This window comes from Balaenoptera borealis (genome assembly GCF_965194805.1).
Source record: "Balaenoptera borealis genome assembly, chromosome: 3".
In the NCBI taxonomy this organism is placed as follows: Eukaryota; Metazoa; Chordata; class Mammalia; order Artiodactyla; family Balaenopteridae; genus Balaenoptera; species Balaenoptera borealis.
The window spans coordinates 21,964,070-21,986,966 of record NC_138866.1 but is presented as its reverse complement, the minus strand read 5'-3'; the positions used below and the strand labels follow the sequence as shown (position 1 = coordinate 21,986,966).

The 22,897-nt window shown below is 34.8% G+C and overlaps 1 protein-coding gene across 4 annotated transcripts in view; it reads right to left on the bottom strand.

Moving 5' to 3' along the window:
• The window catches only part of CEP128 (centrosomal protein 128), a 444,997-nt gene that overhangs the window by 394,652 nt on the left and 27,448 nt on the right, over nt 1–22,897 (bottom strand). For all 4 annotated transcript variants that reach the window (XM_082384674.1, XM_082384675.1, XM_082384676.1 and 1 more), the window contains exons 5-7: nt 4,871–4,997; nt 3,677–3,795; nt 825–916 (exon numbers count right to left, since the gene is read on the bottom strand). In XM_082384674.1, the coding sequence (XP_082240800.1) occupies nt 825–916; nt 3,677–3,795; nt 4,871–4,997 (338 nt within the window). The remainder of the gene's footprint in view (nt 1–824; nt 917–3,676; nt 3,796–4,870; nt 4,998–22,897) is intronic.

Below are 22,897 nucleotides of genomic sequence, written 5' to 3'. Positions count from 1 at the left end.
GGTCTTTTATTCTTATTACTAAATTTCCTGCCTTCCTCCTACAGAAGCAGATAAGTTATGCAGACTGTAGTTGATATTCAGATTTAACATTTATAGCTTTGACTCTTTTTGCTATAGCAACACAAAACTGGCATGTAGAATGATTTCATTAGCTCGAGTACGAGTTAGCAAGTGAACCTAGTAAACGAATTTCAATTCACCTTTTTTGTTCTCTAATCATTGCTGTATATAGATTATGACTTTTGAGATGGGATAAATGTTTGTTCCTTGAAAAATATGGCCTCTAAATGAAAGTCACCTGTCACCACTGATGATGAAAATGAAGACAGTGAAGAAATCTTAAATAAAGTGATACCTCTTAGGGACTACCCAAAATTGACAAAATTGCAAAAACTGGGCGGACATAAACAACTAGCTTTTGAAGATTTCAACTGAAAGATAAAATGTCAGATTCTACAATGACTCATGTCTACTGACGAATTCCACATGATGCTTTTATTTGCTCCAATGTCGATCAATGGGTCTCTGTCTCTCTCTCCAATGTATTTGCAAATCTACCTCTTTACTAAGGTCTTGCAACATATCTCTCCATAATGTCAGCATGAAATAAAATGTTCTTAAAAATATGAAATTAATTTGTCTAACACTGAGTCATGATACACTGTAAATTCAAAGGGTTTTGAACTGTTCTTTGAATATACTTTAAAATATAGCATAAAAACATAGTACTTTTTTTTGGAAATTCATGTAAACATGTCAATTATAGAACCTATTTTATTCTTCTAATAATTCATCCCTCAACAAAAATCATATTCAGCTTTTACCGGCTTCTTCTGGCAAGTTCCCGGCTGAAATCATCTCCAAGGCGAACTTGTTCACTGCTGAGGTCTCGGAGGGACTGATGAAAAGCATGAAACTAATAAAAGCAAAACAAAGTTATCCATTTAGGATTCTGTTGAATTCTTCCATGAAGATTCACTGAGGGTAAGAATAAGAACTTGCTCTTTGCAATAATACCCATATCTATAATGTTATCAAGACCTAATAAAATTTTTTCTCTCAAAGAAAAGTTTTTAAAACTATATGTAACATTAACCATTACATCCTCTATAGTGCAGTATTTCACTCTTTATAGATACTCTCGAAAAGAGGTCTGGAAACTTTTTCTATAAACAGTACAACAGCATATATTTCAGGCTTTCAGGTTCTATGGCCTGTGTCATAATTACTCAACTCTGCCATTATAGCTCTATGGCCTGTGTCATAATTACTCAATTCTGCCATTATAGCACAAAAGTAGCCATAATCAAATGAGCATGGCCGTGTTACAGAACTTTATTCAACTAGACCACATGCCTCAGCATGCCAACCCATGCTGCCAAGAGACCCTTGCCCACATGCAGGAGGAACCATGAACGAGAATGTGTGGAGCAGCACTGTTCATGCTGAGAACACTAAAAACAAACCAAAGTCCACTAAGAATGAAATGGAGATAAATTGCAATATATTCCTCCAGCGGAGTATCACACAGCAGTGAAAATGAAATGATCAAACCTACCTAAAACAGTAAATGGAAAAGGAAAGTTACAAAATACACACTGCATTATTCCATCTATATAAAGTTTAACACAGGCAATACTAAGCAAGATATAAGTAGTAAAGATATTCTTAAAAATCAAGAGAATGATTAACATAGAAGTCAAAATAGTTGATAGCCCTTGGGGAAAGGAGGAGTGTAAAAGAGGTTTGGGGTGTATTATAAACCTCTATTTCTTGGTCTGGGTGGTAGTTACATGGATTTTTCATATTGTTGTACTTTTAATGGTAAATATGTATACTATACATGAATGTGTAGGCTATAATTTATAATAAAAAACTAAGTTATACAGACTTGCAGAAATAACAAATTGATTCATTTCAACAAATTCACATTGTGCAACTAACCAGTGCCAGCAACTGTGCTGGGAAACAAGTGTCATGGGAGACAGATATGTAAACAGAACCACAAATGCTGCACTGGGGCATTAAGAAAGTACACAGTCATATGGAGCTAAAGGTCATCATAAGAAATGGACTAAAACAAGGAAGAACAATTAAAAAGAAAGGAGCAGAGGTAATACAGCAGATGAACAACAGACCATTCACTTAGGTTTTGCCATGATGATTTTCCAGTTTTGCAAAGCAGAATACTAGGACTCATCTTTGACACCGCCTTTTCACTCATTCCCACCCTCCCGAAATGGTCATCTGATCTTCAAGACCTTTCATTTTATCCACCAGATAGTTTTTAAATCTACCACTTTCTCTCCAACTCCATTTATCCTAATCCAAGTGGCCATCAGCTCACACCCAGAACACAGCAATATCCTTCTAATTGGTTTACCCACACTGACTCCATTTTCTACACTAGAGCCAGAGTGATCTTTTCAAAGTAATTGTCACCCTCTTACATGGCTGTGCATGGTCTCAGGGTTTCACACTTCTTTAGCAACGTGGCCTTCTTTAAATTACTCATAGGTGCTATCTTCCTTCCTGCCAAGGTATTTGTTCTACCTCAAATGACTCTTACTCAACTTTCGGATCTCAGCTCAATCGGCCTTTCTTTGGGAAGCCTTCCCTAACTGGGGCAGGTCCCTCTATAAACACTCCTATAGCCCTATGCTTCCTTCTGTTAGAGCATGCATCTCAGCTCATAATTATGGGTGTATTTACATACTTTTTGATTAGTATCTAGCTCCCCCTCTAAATTGTAAGCTCCGTGAAAAGGCAAGGTTTTTGCTCATCACTGTTTCCAAGCACAAGCACTTTGTCCCAGGACAAAGGCACTAAATAAATAAAATGAAAGAGTAAGTAATATTAGGATACTGTTCTCTGCTCTAGGTTTTATCACATAATCCACACTAGCAAGTTGCACCTACCAAAAAATAACACTGTCAAGGAAAAGTTTCTACAAGGCATCTTCTAATGCACTTGGTTCTGTTATCTCTTTATCTTATGTTATAATAAAGGAAAGCTACAGATGAGTATCCTAACAAACTCTGAGTCCTCAATCTTAAAACTACCAAAACAAAGATGTCAAAGTCAGCAACATCTCCTAGTCCTTATCTAATTAATTTAGCTACCCAAAGCAATAACAAAAAAAAATTTTTTCAGCTCTTGCATAGAAGTTTAAAGAAGCAGAAAAAGAAATATAGCTATAGAACTAATACCTTCAAAATCTTTAGTGAATACATAGAAAAAGTCTAGAAGTCCTGCTTAATACAAAGTGGCTCCATCAATGATACAACAATCAGAAAAACACTAGTGGAAAAATCAATAGGTTAACCACACAAAGACTAACTTGTTCATACTAAACTAAACTTAGCAAAATAGAAACTAGCTGACTTAGCAGAGCTTGGAAAAGAGCGAGCCATTTGAGCAAGGAAACAAAACATGTCCAGCTAAACTCACTTTTAAATGTTCTACAAAATATAATCCTCCATAACAAAATTCAAAATAAATGTATGATGATGATCAACACATTGAAAATAAAATACTTTACTTGGTTTAAAAAAATAATAATCATTACAAAGTTAGTGATGATCAAATTCTTAGTTAAAATACAGCCATAAAATTCAAGTGTTAGTGATTTAAATAGAAATGCAAGGAACCAGACTACAGAATGGGTACAAAATACCTGGCCCATGTCATCAGTCTCCCGAACAAATCGGACACCAGTTCTGGACCTATTTCGTTTAATACCCTGTTGATCCCCATAGTCTTTCAGAGGTGAGGTAGGTGGAAAACGGTGGCTCTCTTTACAGAAGAAAGAAAAGGGAAAGGATTAAAAACACCACATGAGAAGAAACGATCTAAAATTTTATTCAGGAAATACACAGCAGACATGGATATATACATGTGCCCTCAACCTGGATTATTTCCCACAGACAATGACAAACAAATATCTCGCTGTGGCCATAAAATTCCACAAAATTGGCACTTATCTTGCTCTTAAAGCAGATAAAATGAACAACTGAAGTAACCTGGAACTAGAACACATCAAAAATTCTAATTGGCCGTACTTTTCAAAGAAGCAATATAGTATTTTCTCTTACATAAAAATAGTAAGTTGCTAAAAAAAAAAAAAACTTTTATGACTCCCTAAAATAATACTAATAAAACAGAATTTTTCAAATAACAAATTATCTAAAATCTGAATGGTGTTTAAAAATCAGAATAAACTAAACTACATAAAGAAATATAGCTGATTGTGATTTTTAATCATTATTATCATGACCAATAACGATATTAACAACACAAGCTACTAATGTTCACTCTGTCTAAATTGCCTCTCTTCACTGCAGACTTAGTTCTAAGTCTCTTCTATTCAAACATGAACCTCAGTGCTGTAGGAAAGTATAATTATATGCAAACTAAGTGCTGTCACCTTTTATGTAGCCATTGAAATCGAGCTGCACACCAAGGATAAAATTCCCGTTATTAACAAGTGTCACAGGATATTTCATAATGAGACTTTTGAAAAACTATGAACCTAGGACAAGACTTCTAATCCAGAAAGTACACCACACAGTAAATCCTATCTGTGTGTGTGTTTTGACTGGAGGCAGACAATTAAATAAGGTTCTGTCAGGTGAAGCTCTACATGGTCCACAGAGCCTGAGAAGAACAAAAGTAACAGACTCAGAATATCAAAGTTCCATTGAACATACTTCAAAATATTCACTCTAAAACCCTGACTGCATCTTCTAACACCTTACTTGTATGATTTTACGTATGGGTTATATTTGTCTAAATACTACATGTATTCAATATGTACTTCAGGAATATTTTTAAGACAAAGAAAAGGTTTTCAGAACATTTGAAGAGTTACCTGTCACAGTGCCACCATCGAGGTCACTTGTACTCAGACTTGTAACAGAAATACTTCTCCCTCCGGAGTTTCTCAATAACCGTTGACTCCGCAGTTGGCCTATTGATTGTTCCAAGCTTTCTTTTAACTAAATTAAAGGATACAATGAAGGGAGATTTATTCTCTTTAAAAAACTTCCAGATACAAATAGCCTAGAGATTTTAAAGCTATTTATGAACTATCTGGGTTCCCAAAGAGAATTTATATCAGAGAAAATTTTGAACTAAGTTATGTTAATAGAAATATAAAAATAGTAAATATAAATATTTTAAGACCCAATTCTAACATCTGGTTTTAAATAGCATCTGTCACTACCTATTCCATCTTTCTATTACCATCAGATTGATGTGCCACCCATGCTTAGAAACATAACAAGGCCAACATATCTGAAAAAGAGAAAGCCTTCCTCCCTTCTAAACATTCCTTCAGAAACCTCAGATCTATAATAAACAGGAAAATGAACAGCTGTCACAGTGACTTCTGCTTTGAAAAAAAAGTGTACCGCCCAATTCTGTATCAGAGTATCTTTCATTCATTCAAAGATTTCAAATCCCAGAAAACCATGTGGTCAGATGTTGGACTGTTAGTACAAACTAGGATCACAGTTGTCCAAATGCTCTCTTCAGGTTATTAGGGAGTTGGCCAGCAGGGAATATAAGACAACAGCTTTTAAGACCTAAAGAGCTACAATAAATAAAATCACGCTTAATACTGAGAATATCATCCAGAGCTGTACAGAACTATCGACCTGAAAAGAGGATTCAACTAAAACCCAAAGGAACAAAGAGTAAAACTTAGGAAAATCCACATACCCTGAATTGCTGAGAAACTTCTGGTCTAGACATTTTAGCCAAGGATGAATAAAAAATAATGTATGGATCCAGAAAACAAGTCATCTATAACTCTTTAAAGAGAATGTCAAAACAAAACAATTGATTGAAAAGAGAGGACTTCCTAAATTCAGCCAGAATTAAAAGGTAGAACACCACTTATGGAGGGAATAAGTTGGTTTCCTTGGGGAACTGTGCAGAAAGAAAGTAGCTTCAACTGAAGGAAGAGCACAGCTGAAACAGAATATGAGTCACAAATGAGCAAATCCTTTTTCACTTTGGTTGTTTGGACTTAGCTGTTCTGGAGAACCAAGGTTAAAATAGTCTGGATTAAAAGAAGTAGAGTTAGAATTTCAACAATTTATCTCTATTGCCACTCTCATTTCTGAAGAAAAAAAAAAAAAAAGAAAGAAAGAAAAAGCTAATATTTCCATACCCTCTGTTCCCTGCTTCTCTAAATTGGCATATGTACAATAATACCATCCTGCCTGAGTGTTCACCAGCTGTAGGACCTAGACTATCAATCCAGGAAACATACAGATGAGGCCTGGGAGAACTAAGGTCTACCTGGAGAGTAATTTATACAGAAGTAAAATAAAAAACTATGTTTAACATGTAAGTAGTCAAGAGGTCTTATTACACAGTGAACACAAAATAGCATATCAGTAATCTATGACAAAGAGTCAGAATAAAATTGTACAATGTTAAAATTAAAAACCTCAAATCCAAACTGTAACATGAAAAAAGGACTAGAAAGGTAAAACGACTTTAGATCACACAAGTTAGTAACAGAACCAGCTCTACTAACTTTTCCTGTGTTTATTATTTGCATCTTTCAAACTAAGCCTGATGTCAGTATCCCTTTTTTTCATAGTTTTTTTTTTTTAATTGAAGTAAAGTTGATTATCCTTTTGGAAGTAAAGTCAGCTGACATTTCTAATTATTGCTTCTTTTTGAAGGTAATTTGCCCCTTACAGCTCTGGCTCTGTTTAAGATTTTCTCTTTGACTTTGAGTGTCAATGGTTTTACAATGATATGACTACGTACAGCTTTACTTGTAGTTATCCCATTTCTGACCCATAGAGATCATGGAATCTGTAGCTTAATCTCTTTCATGTGTTGTAAATTTTCAGCCACATCTCTTCATTCTTTCTGCCTCATTCTTTCTTTCCTCTCCTGGAAATCCAGTTGGATTTAAGTTTTATCTTTTTTACCAAATCCCATGGGTCATTTATGATCTTTTCTGTATTGTTCATCCTTTCATTCCTCCATTCTTCTTCCTGGATATATTATGCTGATCTATCTCTCAATTTATTAATTCTCTCTTCAACAGTATACAAGCTGTTACTTAATCCATCTGTTGATGGTTTTTTCTAATTTATTTGTTTGTTTATCTTAGTTATATTTTTCAGTTTCTGTAATTTTCATTTTTTATTTTTTTTGTTTGGTTTTTTTTAGAGTTTTCAATTCTTTGTCAAAATTCTCAATCTTTTCATTTCTTGAACAGGTTAATCATAGTTATTTTATAATCTCCTACATGTTTCTGTTGTCTGTTTTTTCCCTTGGTTTTCAGTCAACTCTTGTATTTTCTTATGCCTGAGTATTTTTTTTATCATGTGATAGACATTGTATATGAAAACTGTAGAGTTATTTAAAGCTCTGGATGATGACATCTTCCTTCAGAAGGGATTTGGGTTTGCTTCTATCAGGAAGTCAGGCTAGGGTCACTAGGAAACCCAATGTACCTTAATTCATTAGAACTGAGATGATTCAAAGCTGGGCTTCTGTCCCCATCAGCACTGGTCAATTTTCATTTTATCACTGCTCTTATTTTCAATTCACCATTTTTCCTAGGCTATCACCCTTTGGGGTCTCAATCAAAAGCTGGAGGGTTCCTGAACTCCAATTTTGGTCCCTCTAGCCTCTTTGAGTCTACAGATAGCTCTAATCTTATCTGCTTCTAAGCCACCTCTTTTGAAATCAGCTACTGCCTTGACAGAGAAAGAGTCCCAAATGTAGGACTCTTCCTTCTGGACTTCTATTTTTGCCAGATCTTGACTATAAAATTCCTCACTGCCTTGGTAGTTCTCTGATGGTTTCATAATATTATTTTTTACATTTTTTTTCACCTTTCCAGTTGATCTGAATGGGAGAGTTGATCCAAAATAATCTTATCTACCAATGCCAGAAGCAGAACTTACCAGCATCCTTTTTATGTGGGCTTATTTGCTAACAAATCCTGAGCTGTAACTAAAAGCTGATTAAGAAGATGAATTTTCACACACACATGCACACACACAATATCACCGCTAACAACAAAAAACTCACCATGGAACATATGGGAAAATATTGCAGAACAACAGAAATGATACACTACCTCCAAAATCTAGGAGGAATAACAGATGTTGGAAAATTGGTCATTTCAGAAATAAGATAAAAAGTTAGACAAACTATTTGGCAACCTCATTTTAAAACTCTCAAAAGATATATCATAAGCCACTGAACAGATGAACAGGCTAATACATAAAGACCAAAAAAATGAACTGTAAAAGGTAAATGAGTGAGATGAAGATTTCTTTGAATCACTCCTATAAACATCATGGCAAAAACAGATCCTCCACCTAAGATACAAAACTAAACATGTAATAAAATTAGAACCTACACTTAAAGTAGCAATAATACAACAGACACGGCACAATATCTAGTCATGATGTACAAAACCAATTTGATAACTCCTAAAATACAAAAACCAAAAGATAAAAAGATATAAAATCTGTTTTAAACTCTTTAGGATTATAACTTCTAATTAGGTGCAAAAGCAAACCAAACTCGAAATTACATAAAAACAACACTAATAAAATTCAATTTAATATTAATTTATAATACTATGATGGATAATGCTATTTTGCTGAAACTAAATCAGTGTTCCACACAGACTGTGGTACTGACTGCAATGGTGCAGATTCTAAAAGTTTATCATGAATACCTCACCACATACCAAGCGTTGATTCCATTTCCCCCACTTTCCCCTATATAAACTACCGCAAAACCAGCATCATAGAACATGTTATGACATATTTTCACCTCAACTTGATATAAATGTACCATTTACATATTAGGTCTATTCTTTTATCTCTGTTCATTTGACATTAGACTAAAACAAATGAAGCATTACTATAATGTACCAGTAAGAATAAAAATAAAACTTGGGCACTGAAATTGAATGGCAACACTTGTTTGCAATGTAGTTTATCCAAATTGTTAAGACATGCTTTTAAACATAGAAGTCAAGTGGGAAATCTCTCTATAGCCAAAGACGAAATAATTTGGGCATCAATAAAAATATTAACTACAATGGAATAAAGCAGTTCAAATATGAATAAATTTGTGAGTTAATGATACTCAAGGAGAAAAAAATAGTCACTGGTTATCAGCAGAGAATGCTAGGGAAATAACTCATTATTTTGGAAACTAGTAAATAAATTAAAAATTTTTTAAACTGTATAAGCTTTCAGATTAACATTAACATAGCAAATTTTAAAATCCTCATAGACATCTCTGAAAGCCCTGTGACATCTCTATTTGAAAGTCTGATTTGAGACAAAATATAAGTCAAGCTTAGAGAATCGAAAAATACATACAACTCAGAAAGACTGACTATACTGCACACCAAATCTATGAAAAGAGATCATCCAGGCAGCAATGGGTACTCCATATAAGAGGTGTGATCATTAAAAACATCGTGATTCACAAGGACCAGAGGAAAGCCTAGCAGTCCTTTCCTCAGTTCTACTCCTTTTGTTTCTGTTCCTGTTGACATATTTCACACCCTAATATTTTATTTTGAGGATGAAATAAGATAATGTATGTAAAATAATTAGAGCAATGCCTAGGGAAGATTAGTTTGTTGAGTAAATGGTAGTTTTTACTGTGATGATTACAGACAATGAATATAAGAGCAAAAGTAAATGAAGAAATGGGATGTTTTAATCTGGAGAAGCTCTTTAGAAGAATGTCATTCCCTAAAAATGACTTCACTGAATTCTTCTAGTTGTATGTCTACAGGCTCTTAAACAGCAAAAATATCAATATTCTCACTATCAGCTATTTCTTTTTAACCCCACATCTAACTCCTCCATAATATAATTCAAATTTCATTCCAGCATTATCACTTTTCATTTCTTTGCCACACTTTCACCTTTTTGACCAATTCCTTTATTATTATTATTATTATTTATTTTTGTAAAATAGCATGCAGGTTTATCATTGGGAGGCAAGGAGGTATCACAACTATAATTTTCACTGTCTGCGACCCATCAGCAACAGACTTCAAAAGCAGCAATTTGTTATTTATACAATAATGTGTGGACTGAAGAGCCAGCAGCAAAGTTTGTCCTTTTTGCAGTTATTCATCGTTAATATACTGTTGTGTTAGCTGAAATGTGAATTGTGTTGTTTGGGGACTGGTGTTATTTGACCAAATAGGGGTAATGAAATTCATGCACATCGAAACCATGCAACAAGGACCAACTGTCTTTACTTTTCAGAGTCCTGAAATAGCTTCTCCATGCATTCAGAGAGGTTTTATAGCTGTATTCAGTGGAAGAGTATGCTAAACTCCACCTCGCCTGGGACCAGAACTCTGGTTTGTTTGTTTAAGTAAAAAAATATTGACTTTCCAAAATTCATTAATAGCAAGCTTCTTGTCCAGTTTCTGGGAAGGTAAGGTTTCCAAGCAACTGTAAACAACTAAGGAACTAGGCACCAACTTCACACACACTATCAAAAATGCCTAAGAAATAAATCATATTCAGTAAAATTTGACTTCAATAAGATGAGATGAAAAAAGGCAAAGAACCACATGGGTAAACTTCCTTGGTCAACTTACAGTTACTGATACTAATAACCAGTGTATCTCACGTATTCACATTCTCAACAAAACTAATCACATCCTTGACTAAGCTCACTGTGAGAAAGAGAAAAAAATATCACACTAAAACTAGTCACTAGGAAATTCTTAAAAGATATCTACTATTACTTCCACAAAGAGACCATAATAAAAACAAAGTAGGAACAGTGATTATTCACACATAAATATAGTAGCTACCAAATATTCAAATAATTACCTTATATACAAATGAAAAACACAACTTTAAAAAAAAAAAGCCAACAAAAACCTTGATAAAAATTCTAAATGCTGCAATTCAAAGTCAGCTTAAATTCTGGAAACCATTAAAGATCCTATTTAGTTTCTCCAGATACTTTCTTACTCCAAAGTATCCCTTATTTTCATACTAAGAAAATATATCCCCTAACATAACACAGATTATACAGAAATGCATGCATTCACTTAGCTGCATAGTTGAGCAGAAATTGGAGACATCTGAATATTTCATCTAACCATTTAGTTTTGTTTTCACCTGACAGTAAAGAGTCAGTATTTGGCAAACATTCACAATGTATATAGCACTGGTGACTATGGAGACAGTTTGTGTAGTAAGTTTAGATATACCTATAATGTTGACATTAGAAACGAAAAAAAAAATTAAAGTACTTTGATTTACAAATGTTAGGGGTCAACTTGGCAAAATCCAGGACAAAAGTAGAGGCAGAAAAGAGGTCATTTTAAAAAGTTTGTCCTGGGTAATAATGTCAACCGTAGGCACATTGATTAAGTACTTTCTGCTTGACTTTCCTTCACTGCCTGTTTCTCCACAGAATGCCAAGGTTGATCTGGCAATACACTGCAAAATAGATTGGTTGTAGAGTTAATTTTATCAGCTCTATTTTGGTTCCTTACAATCTATTAAAACTAGAACAAAGAGAAGGAGGAGGACAAAAAAGGAGGTGGAAGAGGTGGAGGAGGAGGGGAGTTTTATAAAATTAGAGTGCAAATTTATGGTTTGCATACTTTTCTGGTCCCACCATCTGTTGCTGAAATGTATTTTTTAAATGGTTGCTGCTATCTTATTTTTTATTTACCAGAAAGACCATTAGCTCTGACTGCTATCCCTAACCTCTCTCCATAGGCTGATTTATGGAAATATAAGTCTGTACTAATACTTCTGAAATTTAGAAATTCCCTTTCAAATGATACATCATATTTATTTATGTGACTATTTTATTTTTAAATGAGATCTCATATATTCAAAGCCCATATAGCATACATATTCTAACAATTTTTATAATTTTTTAAAGTATTTCCATATAATATTCTGAGTGTTATTAAATGAGCATACATGAGGGTTTCCCTGGTAGTCCAGTGGCTAAGACTCTGAGCTCCCAATGCAGGGGGTCTGGGTTCGATCCCTAGTCAGGGAACTAGATCCCACATGCTGCAATTAAGAGTTCCCATGCCATAACTAAAGATCCTGCATGCCTCAACTAAGACCCGGTGCAGCCAAATAAATAAATAATTTTTTTTTTTAAATGAGCATGCATGGAAAATGGAATGTGCTCTTAATAGTACATTATTGTATTTTGGGTGGACAGACAATATAATCATGAACATAAGGGGGAAAAAGCAGCATTATGTATGCTGTCTAATTTAGCATATACTCTGAAGTCAAAACAATCAGATACACCTATCACTGTGAACGTTACAACACATTATGTTGTTTATAGTCACAATAATACACAAAAGAAACTGAAGTTAGGCCCAATGAATTCAAGGAAAGGAAAGGAAGAGTACTGAGTGCCTATAATGTACCAAGTACTTAGTGCCTATAATGTACCAAGTACTTAATCTATATTAAGAACATAGCAAATACTTGAAGATAGGGATTACTGGATGAATTAAAGAAGTAACAAGAAAATAAATGTTTAGCAAGTGTCTAAAACAGCATGACTACTTCAATAAATGTTAGTTATAATAAGGCATATATAATTATGTTCATTTTTCAGATGATTAAACTCAAGTTCAGAAAGGTTTAATAACTTGCCCAAAGTCACTGAAATGGTTTCTAGTGGAAAAAAATCAGGATTCAATTTTAAGTCTGACTCCAAAGTCTACATTTTTCCACTAGCCTCAAAGCAAAATTTTGTAAAAATTATTCTCCTGTCTAGTAGTTTCATGAGAAACTTGGCAATAAAATTTTAAACATAAGACTCTACGAACCTAATTCCTAAGATCTGAAATATATTTACAAAAAAAGGTCCTAACAGAATTCAGTTGTTCCATTACAATTTCTTACCCATAGATTCTCACTACTTAGCACTGAAGTTGTTAAAAGATGGAACAGTTCTCACCTTTAGGACAATTAGTAGAACTCAGCCAGAGGGAAAGGGATGAGTACCTTCAGCTCTGGGATATTACAAGTGGCTTGTGCCTGGCTCCAAACCATTAACATTAAGCTTCTGGGCTGTCACTATGTATATTTGACAACTGAAATCCATTGAAAAGAAGAAAAAACCTGGACTTTATTATTTAACATTCAAATTCTTCCAAAGTTCATATATGCCAGATGGTAATGTCCTATTACTCCCAAAGGGAAATTTTAATCAGAGTACTTAATTAGAAGAAAAATTACCTATTAATGCAAGCCTCTAAGCTCTAATTTGATTTTACTATATTTTAACCACTCTTTTCCTTAAAAATGTACTTAATGAATCTGCTGATTTGAATCAAAAGAACTGTATCTTTCTTTTATACCGAATATTAACTACTTTAGCCTCATCAGCTGCAGTCCAAACTTCCACTGCAGAAGGTATTAACTTTTTATGTTGAATATTCCTTCTTGAGGGCATTCCATTTTTATGGCATTAACATAAAAACAAACCTGTTCTCTCATGAATAGGAACACACAGCTCTAGAAATGTTCTAAACATTAAGCTAATCAATTGTACTATTTAACACAGGAGTATATGTTCCAAATATTCCCAGTAAACTTTCATATAAAACCAACCCCACAGGTCCTCTTTGGACCAAATGTTCTCAGACCTCCCAAGAAATTTACAGCATGAGAAATAATGCAGGATGACACTTACTTAAGGTCATGAAGTTCATTAAGACCAAAGATCCTAAGTCATACCATCCAACTTAATATGGCTCATTGGTTGGGCTGGCTACAAGAAAGGCTTGTAAAAAAAAAAAATCATTGGTTGTTACTTAGGAAGAAGGGGGAAACCAATGCTGGTGTAGGCAACCTGCAGAATCCACCACACTGCCTTAAGTGGCAGCTAGAACAGCCAACTTTGGCAAGCCTTCAATGCCAATCCTAGCTCAGCATCAGACTTCTTCCCATTCTGTTTCTGTATTTGTTCCATCTAACTCTCATTCTGGACATTGCACCAGCTGTAACATTAATGACTTGTGTGACAATGGGCTTTGGTTTTTCAATCAGTTAAGATAATTTCCAGAATCTAGTTTATAAATGTAAATAATATAACCCTTCAAACTTTGAATCCAAAATCCCAATTTTCAGAAAAAATAAATACATATCATCATTAAAATGTGGGCAAGCACAACTCAATGATGTGAATGAATCCTGATGCTGGGTTTTGGGATAACATCCTATCCTTGGCTCTGTCACTGACTAACTGTGAGACTGTGGGCAAGCTAGTACCCATTCTGTGCCTTAGTTTTTTTATCTTGTAAATGAGGATAATAATAGTATCTACGTAATAGGACTGTTGAGAGAATTAAATGAGTTACCACAAAAAAAAAAAGGTACCTGTAAACTAAGCTTATGCAGATATTCCCAAAGAGAATATGAAAAGGTAGATGCTACTTCTCTATGAAACACCACACACCCCATTGCTGATCCTCTAAAACTGCTCAACTCCTAACAGAGAGAGGCCTTCACATATTATAAGCAAATAAATAAATTTAGAGTTGGAATAAAGATTCAAGAAAACAACAGTGATATTATGTACATTTCAAGAAAAGGTAGTCAAAAAAGTGACTAATCATGACTCCTGACCCTTACAAAACCAACAGGAATAATTCTCACAATTCTATTGTTAGGGCAGATCATCTCAGGAGGAAAGCATTGCACTGAATATTTACATAGCCCCTCACTCACTGGCGAATTATGTTCACAAAACTGAACCTCCATAAAATAAATACGTAAGTTCATACACAGTTGACCCTTGAACAACATGGGTTTGAACTGCACTGGTCACATGCGGATTTTTTTCAGTAGTAAATACCACAGTACTACATGATCCAAGGTTCGTTGAATCCATGAACACAGAACCACAGATACAGAGGAACTGCAGAGAGGGAGGAACCTCAGATACCAAGGGCCAACTATAAGTTATACACAAATTTTCAACTGGGTGGAAGTCCAGAGCTCCAAACCCCATGTTGTTCAAAGGTAAACTGTGTATCACTTGTATCCATTTCCTGAGGTTTAGCATTAGTATCATTTATAAAATTTAAGTTAAAAATAAAAGTTCTTGAGATAGCCTCATCCACCAGACGGCAGACAGCAGAAGCAAGAAGAACTACAATCCTGCAGCCTGTGGAACAAAAACCACATTCACAGAAAGATAGACAAGATGAAAAGACAGAGCGCTATGTACCAGATGAAGGAACAAGATAAAACCCCAGAAAAACAACTAAATGAAGTGGAGATAGGCAACCTTCCAGAAAAAGAATTCAGAATAATGATAGTGAAGATGATCCAGGACCTCAGAAAAAGAATGGAGGCAAAGGTCGAGAAGATGCAAGAAATGTTTAACAAAGACCTAGAAAAATTAAAGAACAAACAAACAGAGATGAACAATACAATAACTGAAATGAAAACTACACTAGAAGGAATCAATAGCAGAATAACTGAGGCAGAAGAACAGATAAATGACCTGGAAGACAGAATGGTGGAATTCACTGCTGCAGAACAGAATAAAGAAAAAAGAATGAAAAGAAATGAAGACAGCCTAAGAGATTCTGGGACAACATTAAACACAACAATATTTGCATTATAAGGGTCCCAGAAGGAGAAGAGAGAGAGAAAGGACCAGAGGAAATATTTGCAGAGATTATAGTCGAAAACTTCCGTAACATGGGAAAGGAAATAGCTACCCAAATCCAGGAAGCGCAGAGAGTCCCATACAGGATAAACCCAAGGAGAAACACGCTGACACATAGTAATCAAATTGGCAAAAATTAAAGACAAATTATTGAAAGCAGCAAGGGAAAAACAACAAATAACATACAAGGGAACTCCCATAATGTTAACAGCTGATTTCTCAGCAGAAACTCTACAAGCCAGAAGGGAGTGGCATGATATACTTAAAGAGATGAAAGGGAAGAACCTACAACCAAGATTACTCTACCCGGGCAAGGATCTCATTCAGATTTGATGGAGAAATCAAAAGCTTTACAGACAAGCAAAAGCTAAGAGAATTCAGCACCACCAAACCAGCTCTACAACAAATGCTAAAGGAACTTCTCTAAGTGGGTAACACAAGAGAAGAAAAGGACCTACAAGAACAAGCCCAAAACAATTAAGAAACTGGTCACAGAACTTACATATGGATAATTACCTTAAACATGAATGGAGTAAATGCTCCAACCAAAAGACACAGGCTTGCTGAATGGATACAAAAACAAGACCCATATATATGCTGTCTACAAGAGACCCACTTCAGACGTAGGGACACATACAGGGAATGGAAAAACATATTCCATGCAAATGGAAATCAAAAGAAAGCTGGAGTAGCAATACTCATATCCGATAAAATAGACTCTAAAATAAAGAATGTTACAAGAGACAAGGAAGGACACTATGTAATGATCAAGGGATCAATCCAAGAAGAAGATATAACAATTATAAATATATATGCACCCAACATAGGAGCACCTCAATACATAAGGCAACTGCTAACAGCTGTAAAAGAGGAAATCGACAGTAACACAATAATAGTGGGAGACTTTAACACCTCACTTACACCAATGGGCAGATCATCCAAAAGGAAAATAAATAAAGAAACAGAAGCTTTAAATGACACAACAGACCAGATAGATTTAATTGATATTTATACGACATTCCATCCCAAAACAGCAGATTACACTTTCTTCTCAAGTGCGCACGGAACATTCTCCAGGATAGATCACATCTTGGGTCACAAATCAAGCCTCAGTAAATTTAAGATAACTGAAATCATATCAAGCATCTTTTCTGACCACAATGCTATGAGAGTAGAAACCAATTACAGGGGAAAAAATGTAAAAAACACAAACACCTGGAGGCTAAACACTACATTACTAAATAACCAAGAGATCACTGAAGAAATCAGAGAGGAAATCAAAAAATACCTAGAGACAAATGACAATGAAAACACGACGATCCAAAACCTATGGGATGCAGCAAAAGCAGTTCTAAGAGGGAAGTTTACAGCTATACAAGCCTACCTCAAGAAACAAGAAAAATCTCAAGTAAACAATCTAACCTTACACCTAAAGGAACTAGAGAAAGGAGAACAAACAAAACCCAAAGTTAGCAGAAGGAAAGAAATCATAAAGATCAGAGCAGAAATAAATGAAATAGAAACAAAGAAAACAATAGCAAAGATCAATAAAACTAAAAGCTGGTTCTTTCAGAAGATAAACAAAATTGATAAACCATTAGCCAGACTCATCGAGAAAAAAAGGGAGAAGACTCAAATGAACAGAATTAGAAATGAAAAAGGAGAAGAAACAACTGACACTGCAGAAATACAAAGGATCATGAGAGATTACTACAAGCAACTCTGTGCCAATAAAATGGACAACCTGGAAGAAATGGACAAATTCTTAGAAAAGTACAACCTTCTGAGACTGAACCACGAAGAAAGAGAAAATATAAACAGACCAATCACAAGCACTGAAATTAAGACTGTGATTAAAATCTTCCAACAAACAAAAGCCCAGGACCAGATGGCTTTCACAGGCGAATTCTATCAAACATTTAAAGAGCTAACACCTATCCTTCTCAAACTCTTCCAAAATATAGCAGAGGGAGGAAAACTCCCCAACTCATTCTACAAGGCCACCATCACCCTGATACCAAAACCAGACAAAGATACTACAAAAAAAGAAAATTACACACCAATATCACTGATGAATATAGATGCAAAAATCCTCAACAAAATACAAGCAAACAGAATCCAACAACACATTAAAAGGAGCATACACCATCATCAAGTGGGATTTATCTCAGGGATGCAAGGATTCTTCAATATATGCAAATCAATCAATGTGATACACCATATTAACAAATTGAAGAATAAAAACCATATGATCATCTCAATAGATGCAGAAAAAGCTTTTGACAAAATTCAACAACGATTTATGATAAAAACTCTCCAGAAAGTGGGCATAGACGGAACCTACTTCAACATAATAAAGGCCATATACAATAAACCCACAGCAAACATCATTCTCAACGGTGAAATACTGAAAGCGTTTCCTCTAAGATCAGGAACAAGACAAGGATGTCCACTCTCACCGCTATTATTCAACGTAGTTTTGGAAGTCCTAGTCACAGCAATCAGAGAAGAAAAAGAAATAAAAGGAATACAAATTGGAAAAGAATAAGTAAAACTGTCACTGCTTGCAGATGACATGATACTATACATAGAGAATCCTAAAGATGTCACCAGAAAACTACTAGAGCTAATCAATGAATTTGGTAAAGTTGCAGGATACAAAATTAATACACAGAAATCTCTTGCATTCCTATACACTAATGATGAAAAATCTGAAAGAGAAATTAAGGAAACACTCCCATTTACCACTGCAACAAAAAGAATAAAATACCCAGGAATAAACCTACCTAAGGAGACAAAAGACCTGTTTGCAGAAAACTTTAAGACACTGATGAAAGAAATTAAAGATGATACCAACAGATGGAGAGATATACCATGTTCTTGGATTGGAAGAATCAATATTGTGAAAATGAGTATACTACCCAAAGCAATCTACAGATTCAATGCAATCCCTATCAAATTACCAATGGCATTTGTTATGGAACTAGAAAACAAAAATTCTTAAAATTTGTATGGAGACACAAAAGACCCCAAATAGCCAAAGCAGTCTTGAGGGAAAAAACAGAGCTGGAGGAATCAGACTCCCTGACTTCAGACTATACTACAAAGCTACAGTAATCAAGACAATATGGTACTGGCACAAAAACAGAAACATAGATCAATGGAACAAGATAAAAAGCCCAGAGGTAAACCCACGCACCTATGGTCAACTAATCTATGACAAAGGAGGCAAGGATATATAATGGAGAAGAGACAGTCTCTTCAACAAGTGGTGCTGGGAAAACTGGACAGCTACATGTAAAAGAATGAAATTAGAACACTCCCTAACACCATACACAAAAATAAACTCAAAATGGATTAGAGACCTAAATGTAAGACCAGACACTATAAAACTCTTAGAGGAAAACCTAGGAAGAACACTCTCTGACATAAATCACGCAAGATCTTTTTTGATCCACCTCCTGGAGTAATGGAAATAAAAACAAAAATAAACAAATGGGACCTAATGAAACTTGAAAGCTTTTGCACAGCAAAGGAAACCATAAACAAGACGAAAAGACAACCCTCAGAATGGGAGAAAGTATTTGCAAACGAATCAACAGGCAAAAGATTAATCTCCAAAATATCTAAACAGCTCATGCAGCTCAATATTAAAAAAACAAACAACCCAATCCAAAAATGGGCAGAAGACCTAAATAGACATTTCTCCAAAGAAGACATACAGATGGCCAAGAAGCACATGAAAAGCTGCTCAACATCACTAATTATTAGAGAAATGCAAATCAAAATGACAATTAGGTATAACCTCACACCAGTTAGAATAGGCTTCATCAGAAAATCTACAAACAACAAATGCTGGAGAGGGTGTGGAGAAAAGGGAACCCTCTTGCACTGTTGGTGGGAATGTAAACTGATACAGCCACTATGGAGAACAGTATGGAGGTTCTTTAAAAACCTAAAATAGAATTATCATATGATCCAGCAATCCCACTACTGGGCATATATATACCCAGAGAAAACCACTATTCAAAAAGACACATGCACCCCAATGTTCACTGCAGCACTATTTACAATAGCCAGGTCATGGAAGCAACCTAAATGCCCATCGACAGACGAATGGATAAAGAAAATGTGGTACATATATACAATGGAATATTACTCAGCCATAAAAAGGAATGAAATTGGGTCATTTGTTGAGACGTGGATGGATCTAGAGACTGTCATACAGAGTGAAGTAAGTCAGAAAGAGAAAAACAAATATTGTATATTAATGCATATATGTGGAACCTAGAAAAATGGTACAGATGAACTGGTTTGCAGGGCAGAAATTGAGACACAGATGTAGAGAACAAACGTATGGACACCAAGGGGGGGAAAGCCGCAGGGGGGTCGGGGTGGTGGTGTGATGAATTGGGCGATTGGGATTGACATGTATACACTGATGTGTATAAAACTGATGACTAATAAGAACCTGCTGTATAAAAAAATAAATAAAATAAAACTCAAAAATTTTTTAAATAAATAAATAAATAAATAAAAATAATAAAAGTTCTTGTCTTCCCTAGAGCAGAATGGCTGATCCCACTTCCTAGGAAATGTCTTATATTTTAAAAGAGAAATGCTAATTTCAACTAGGCAATGGATATTTAGCATGGAGAAATTTTTTTAACAGTTGAACACTGATTAAAATGGATTAACCAAAGTTCAATATCCATTCATGATAAAAACTCTTACCAAAGTGGGTATAGGGGGAACATATCTCATAATAATGAAAGCTATTTATGACAAACCCACAGCCAACATAATACTCAACGGTGAAAAGCTGAAAGCCTTCCCACTAAAATCTGGAACAAGACAAGGATGCCCTCTCACCACTCCTATTCAACATAGTATTGGAAGTCCTAGCCACAGCAGCCAGACAAGAAAAAGAAATAAAAGGTATCCAAATTGGAAGGGAAGAGGTAAAATTGTCATTATATGCAGATGACATGATACTATATACAGAAAACCCTAAAGACTCAACACAAAAACTACTAGAACTGATAAACGAATTCAGCAAGGTAGCAGGATACAAGGTTAGCATACAGAAATCTGTTGCATTTCTTTGCACTAAGAATGAAACATCAGAAAAGGCATGTAAACAAACAATCCCTAACGATCCCTTTTAAAATTGCATCCAAAAGCAAAAAAAAGTACTTAGGAATAAACCTGACCAAAGAGGTTTTGAAAGACTTATATGCTGAGAACTATAAAAAACATTGATAAAAGAAATTGAAGATGACTCAAAGAAATGGAAAGATATCCCATGCTCTTAGATTGGAAGAATTAACATAGTTAAAATGGTAATACAGCCCAAAGCAATCTACAGATTTAATGCAAACCCCATCAAAATAGCCATGACATTTTTCACAGAACTACAACAAATAATCCTAAAATTTATATGGAACCATAAAAGACGCAGAATTGCCAAAGCTATCCTGAGGAAAAAGAACAAAGCTGGAGGCGTAACCCTCCCAAACTTCAGACAATACTACAAAAAGCTACAGTAATCCAAACAGCATGGTATTGGCACAAAAACAGACATATAGATCAATGGAACAGGATAGAGAGCTCAGAAATAAACCCACATACCGACGGTCAATTAATCTACAACAAAGGAGGCAAGAATACATGATGGAGAAAAGACAGTCTCTTCAGGGAGTGGTGTTGGGAAAGCTGGAAAGTCACATGTAAATCAATGAAGTTAGAACACTCCCTCACACCATACACAAAAATAAACTCAAAATGGCTTAAAGACTTAAATATAAGACATGACACCATAGAACTCCTAGAAGAGAACATAGGCAAAACATTCTCCAACATAAATTGTAGCAATGTTTTCTTAGGTCAGTCTCCCAAGGCAATAGAAATAAAAGCAAAAAGAAACAAATGGGACCTAATAAAATTTATAAGCTTTTGCACAGCAAAGGAAACCATAAACAAAATGAAAAGACAACCTACGGAATGGCAGAAAATATTTGCAAACAATGCGACAAAGGATTAATTTCCAAAATAAACAAACAGCTCATACAACTCAATAACAACAACAACAAAAAAAAATCCAATCAAATAATGGGCAGAAGACCTAAATAGACATTTCTCCAAAGAAGACATACCAACGGCCAATAGGCATATGAAAAGTTGCTCAACATCACTAATTATTAGAGAGATGAAAATCAAAGCTGCAGTGCGGTATCACCTCACACCAGTCAGAATGGCCATCATTAAAAAGTCTGCAAATAATAAATGCTAATGAGGGTGTGAAGAAAAAGGAACACTCCTACACTGTTGGTGGGAAAGTAAACTGGTGCAGCACTATGGAAAAAGGTATGGATGTTCCTTAAAAAACTAAAAATAGAATTGCCATAAGATCCAGCAATCCCACTCCTGGGCATATATCCAGAAAAACCTCTAATTCAAAAAGATGCATGCACCCCAATGTTCATAGCAGCAGTATTTACAATAGCCAAGACATGGAAGCAACCTAAATGTCCATTAACAGATGAATGGATAAAGAAGATGTGGTATATACATATATACAGTTGAATACTACTCAGCCATAAAAAATGAAATAATGCCATTTGCAGCAACATTGGATGAACCTAGAGATTATAATACTAAGTAAAGTAAGTCAGAAAGAGGAAGACAAATATCATATGATATCACTTATATGTGGAAACTAAAATATGATACAAATGAACTTATTTACAAAACAGACTCACAGACATAGAAAACTATGGTTACCAAAGGGGAAAGGGGGTGGGTGAGGGATAAATTAGGAATTTGAGATTAGCAGATATAAACTATTATATATAAAGTAGATAAACAAGGTCCTACTCTATAGCACAGGGAACTATATTCAATATCCTATAATAAACCATAATGGAAAAGAATATTAAAATATATATGCATGTGTGTATAACTGAATCACTTTGCTGTACACCAGAAACTAACACATTAAATCAACTATATAGTAAATCAACTATACCTCAATAAAATAATAATTATAATAATAATAATTTGAAAATGGATTAGCCTGTTACAGGCTGTTGAAAAAAAAATAGCAGGTTCTACATCAAGAGAACTTGCATGAACTGGAGCACAGTCTCAAAAAGAAAGAAACAAACAAACAAATCACTCTCCAGGG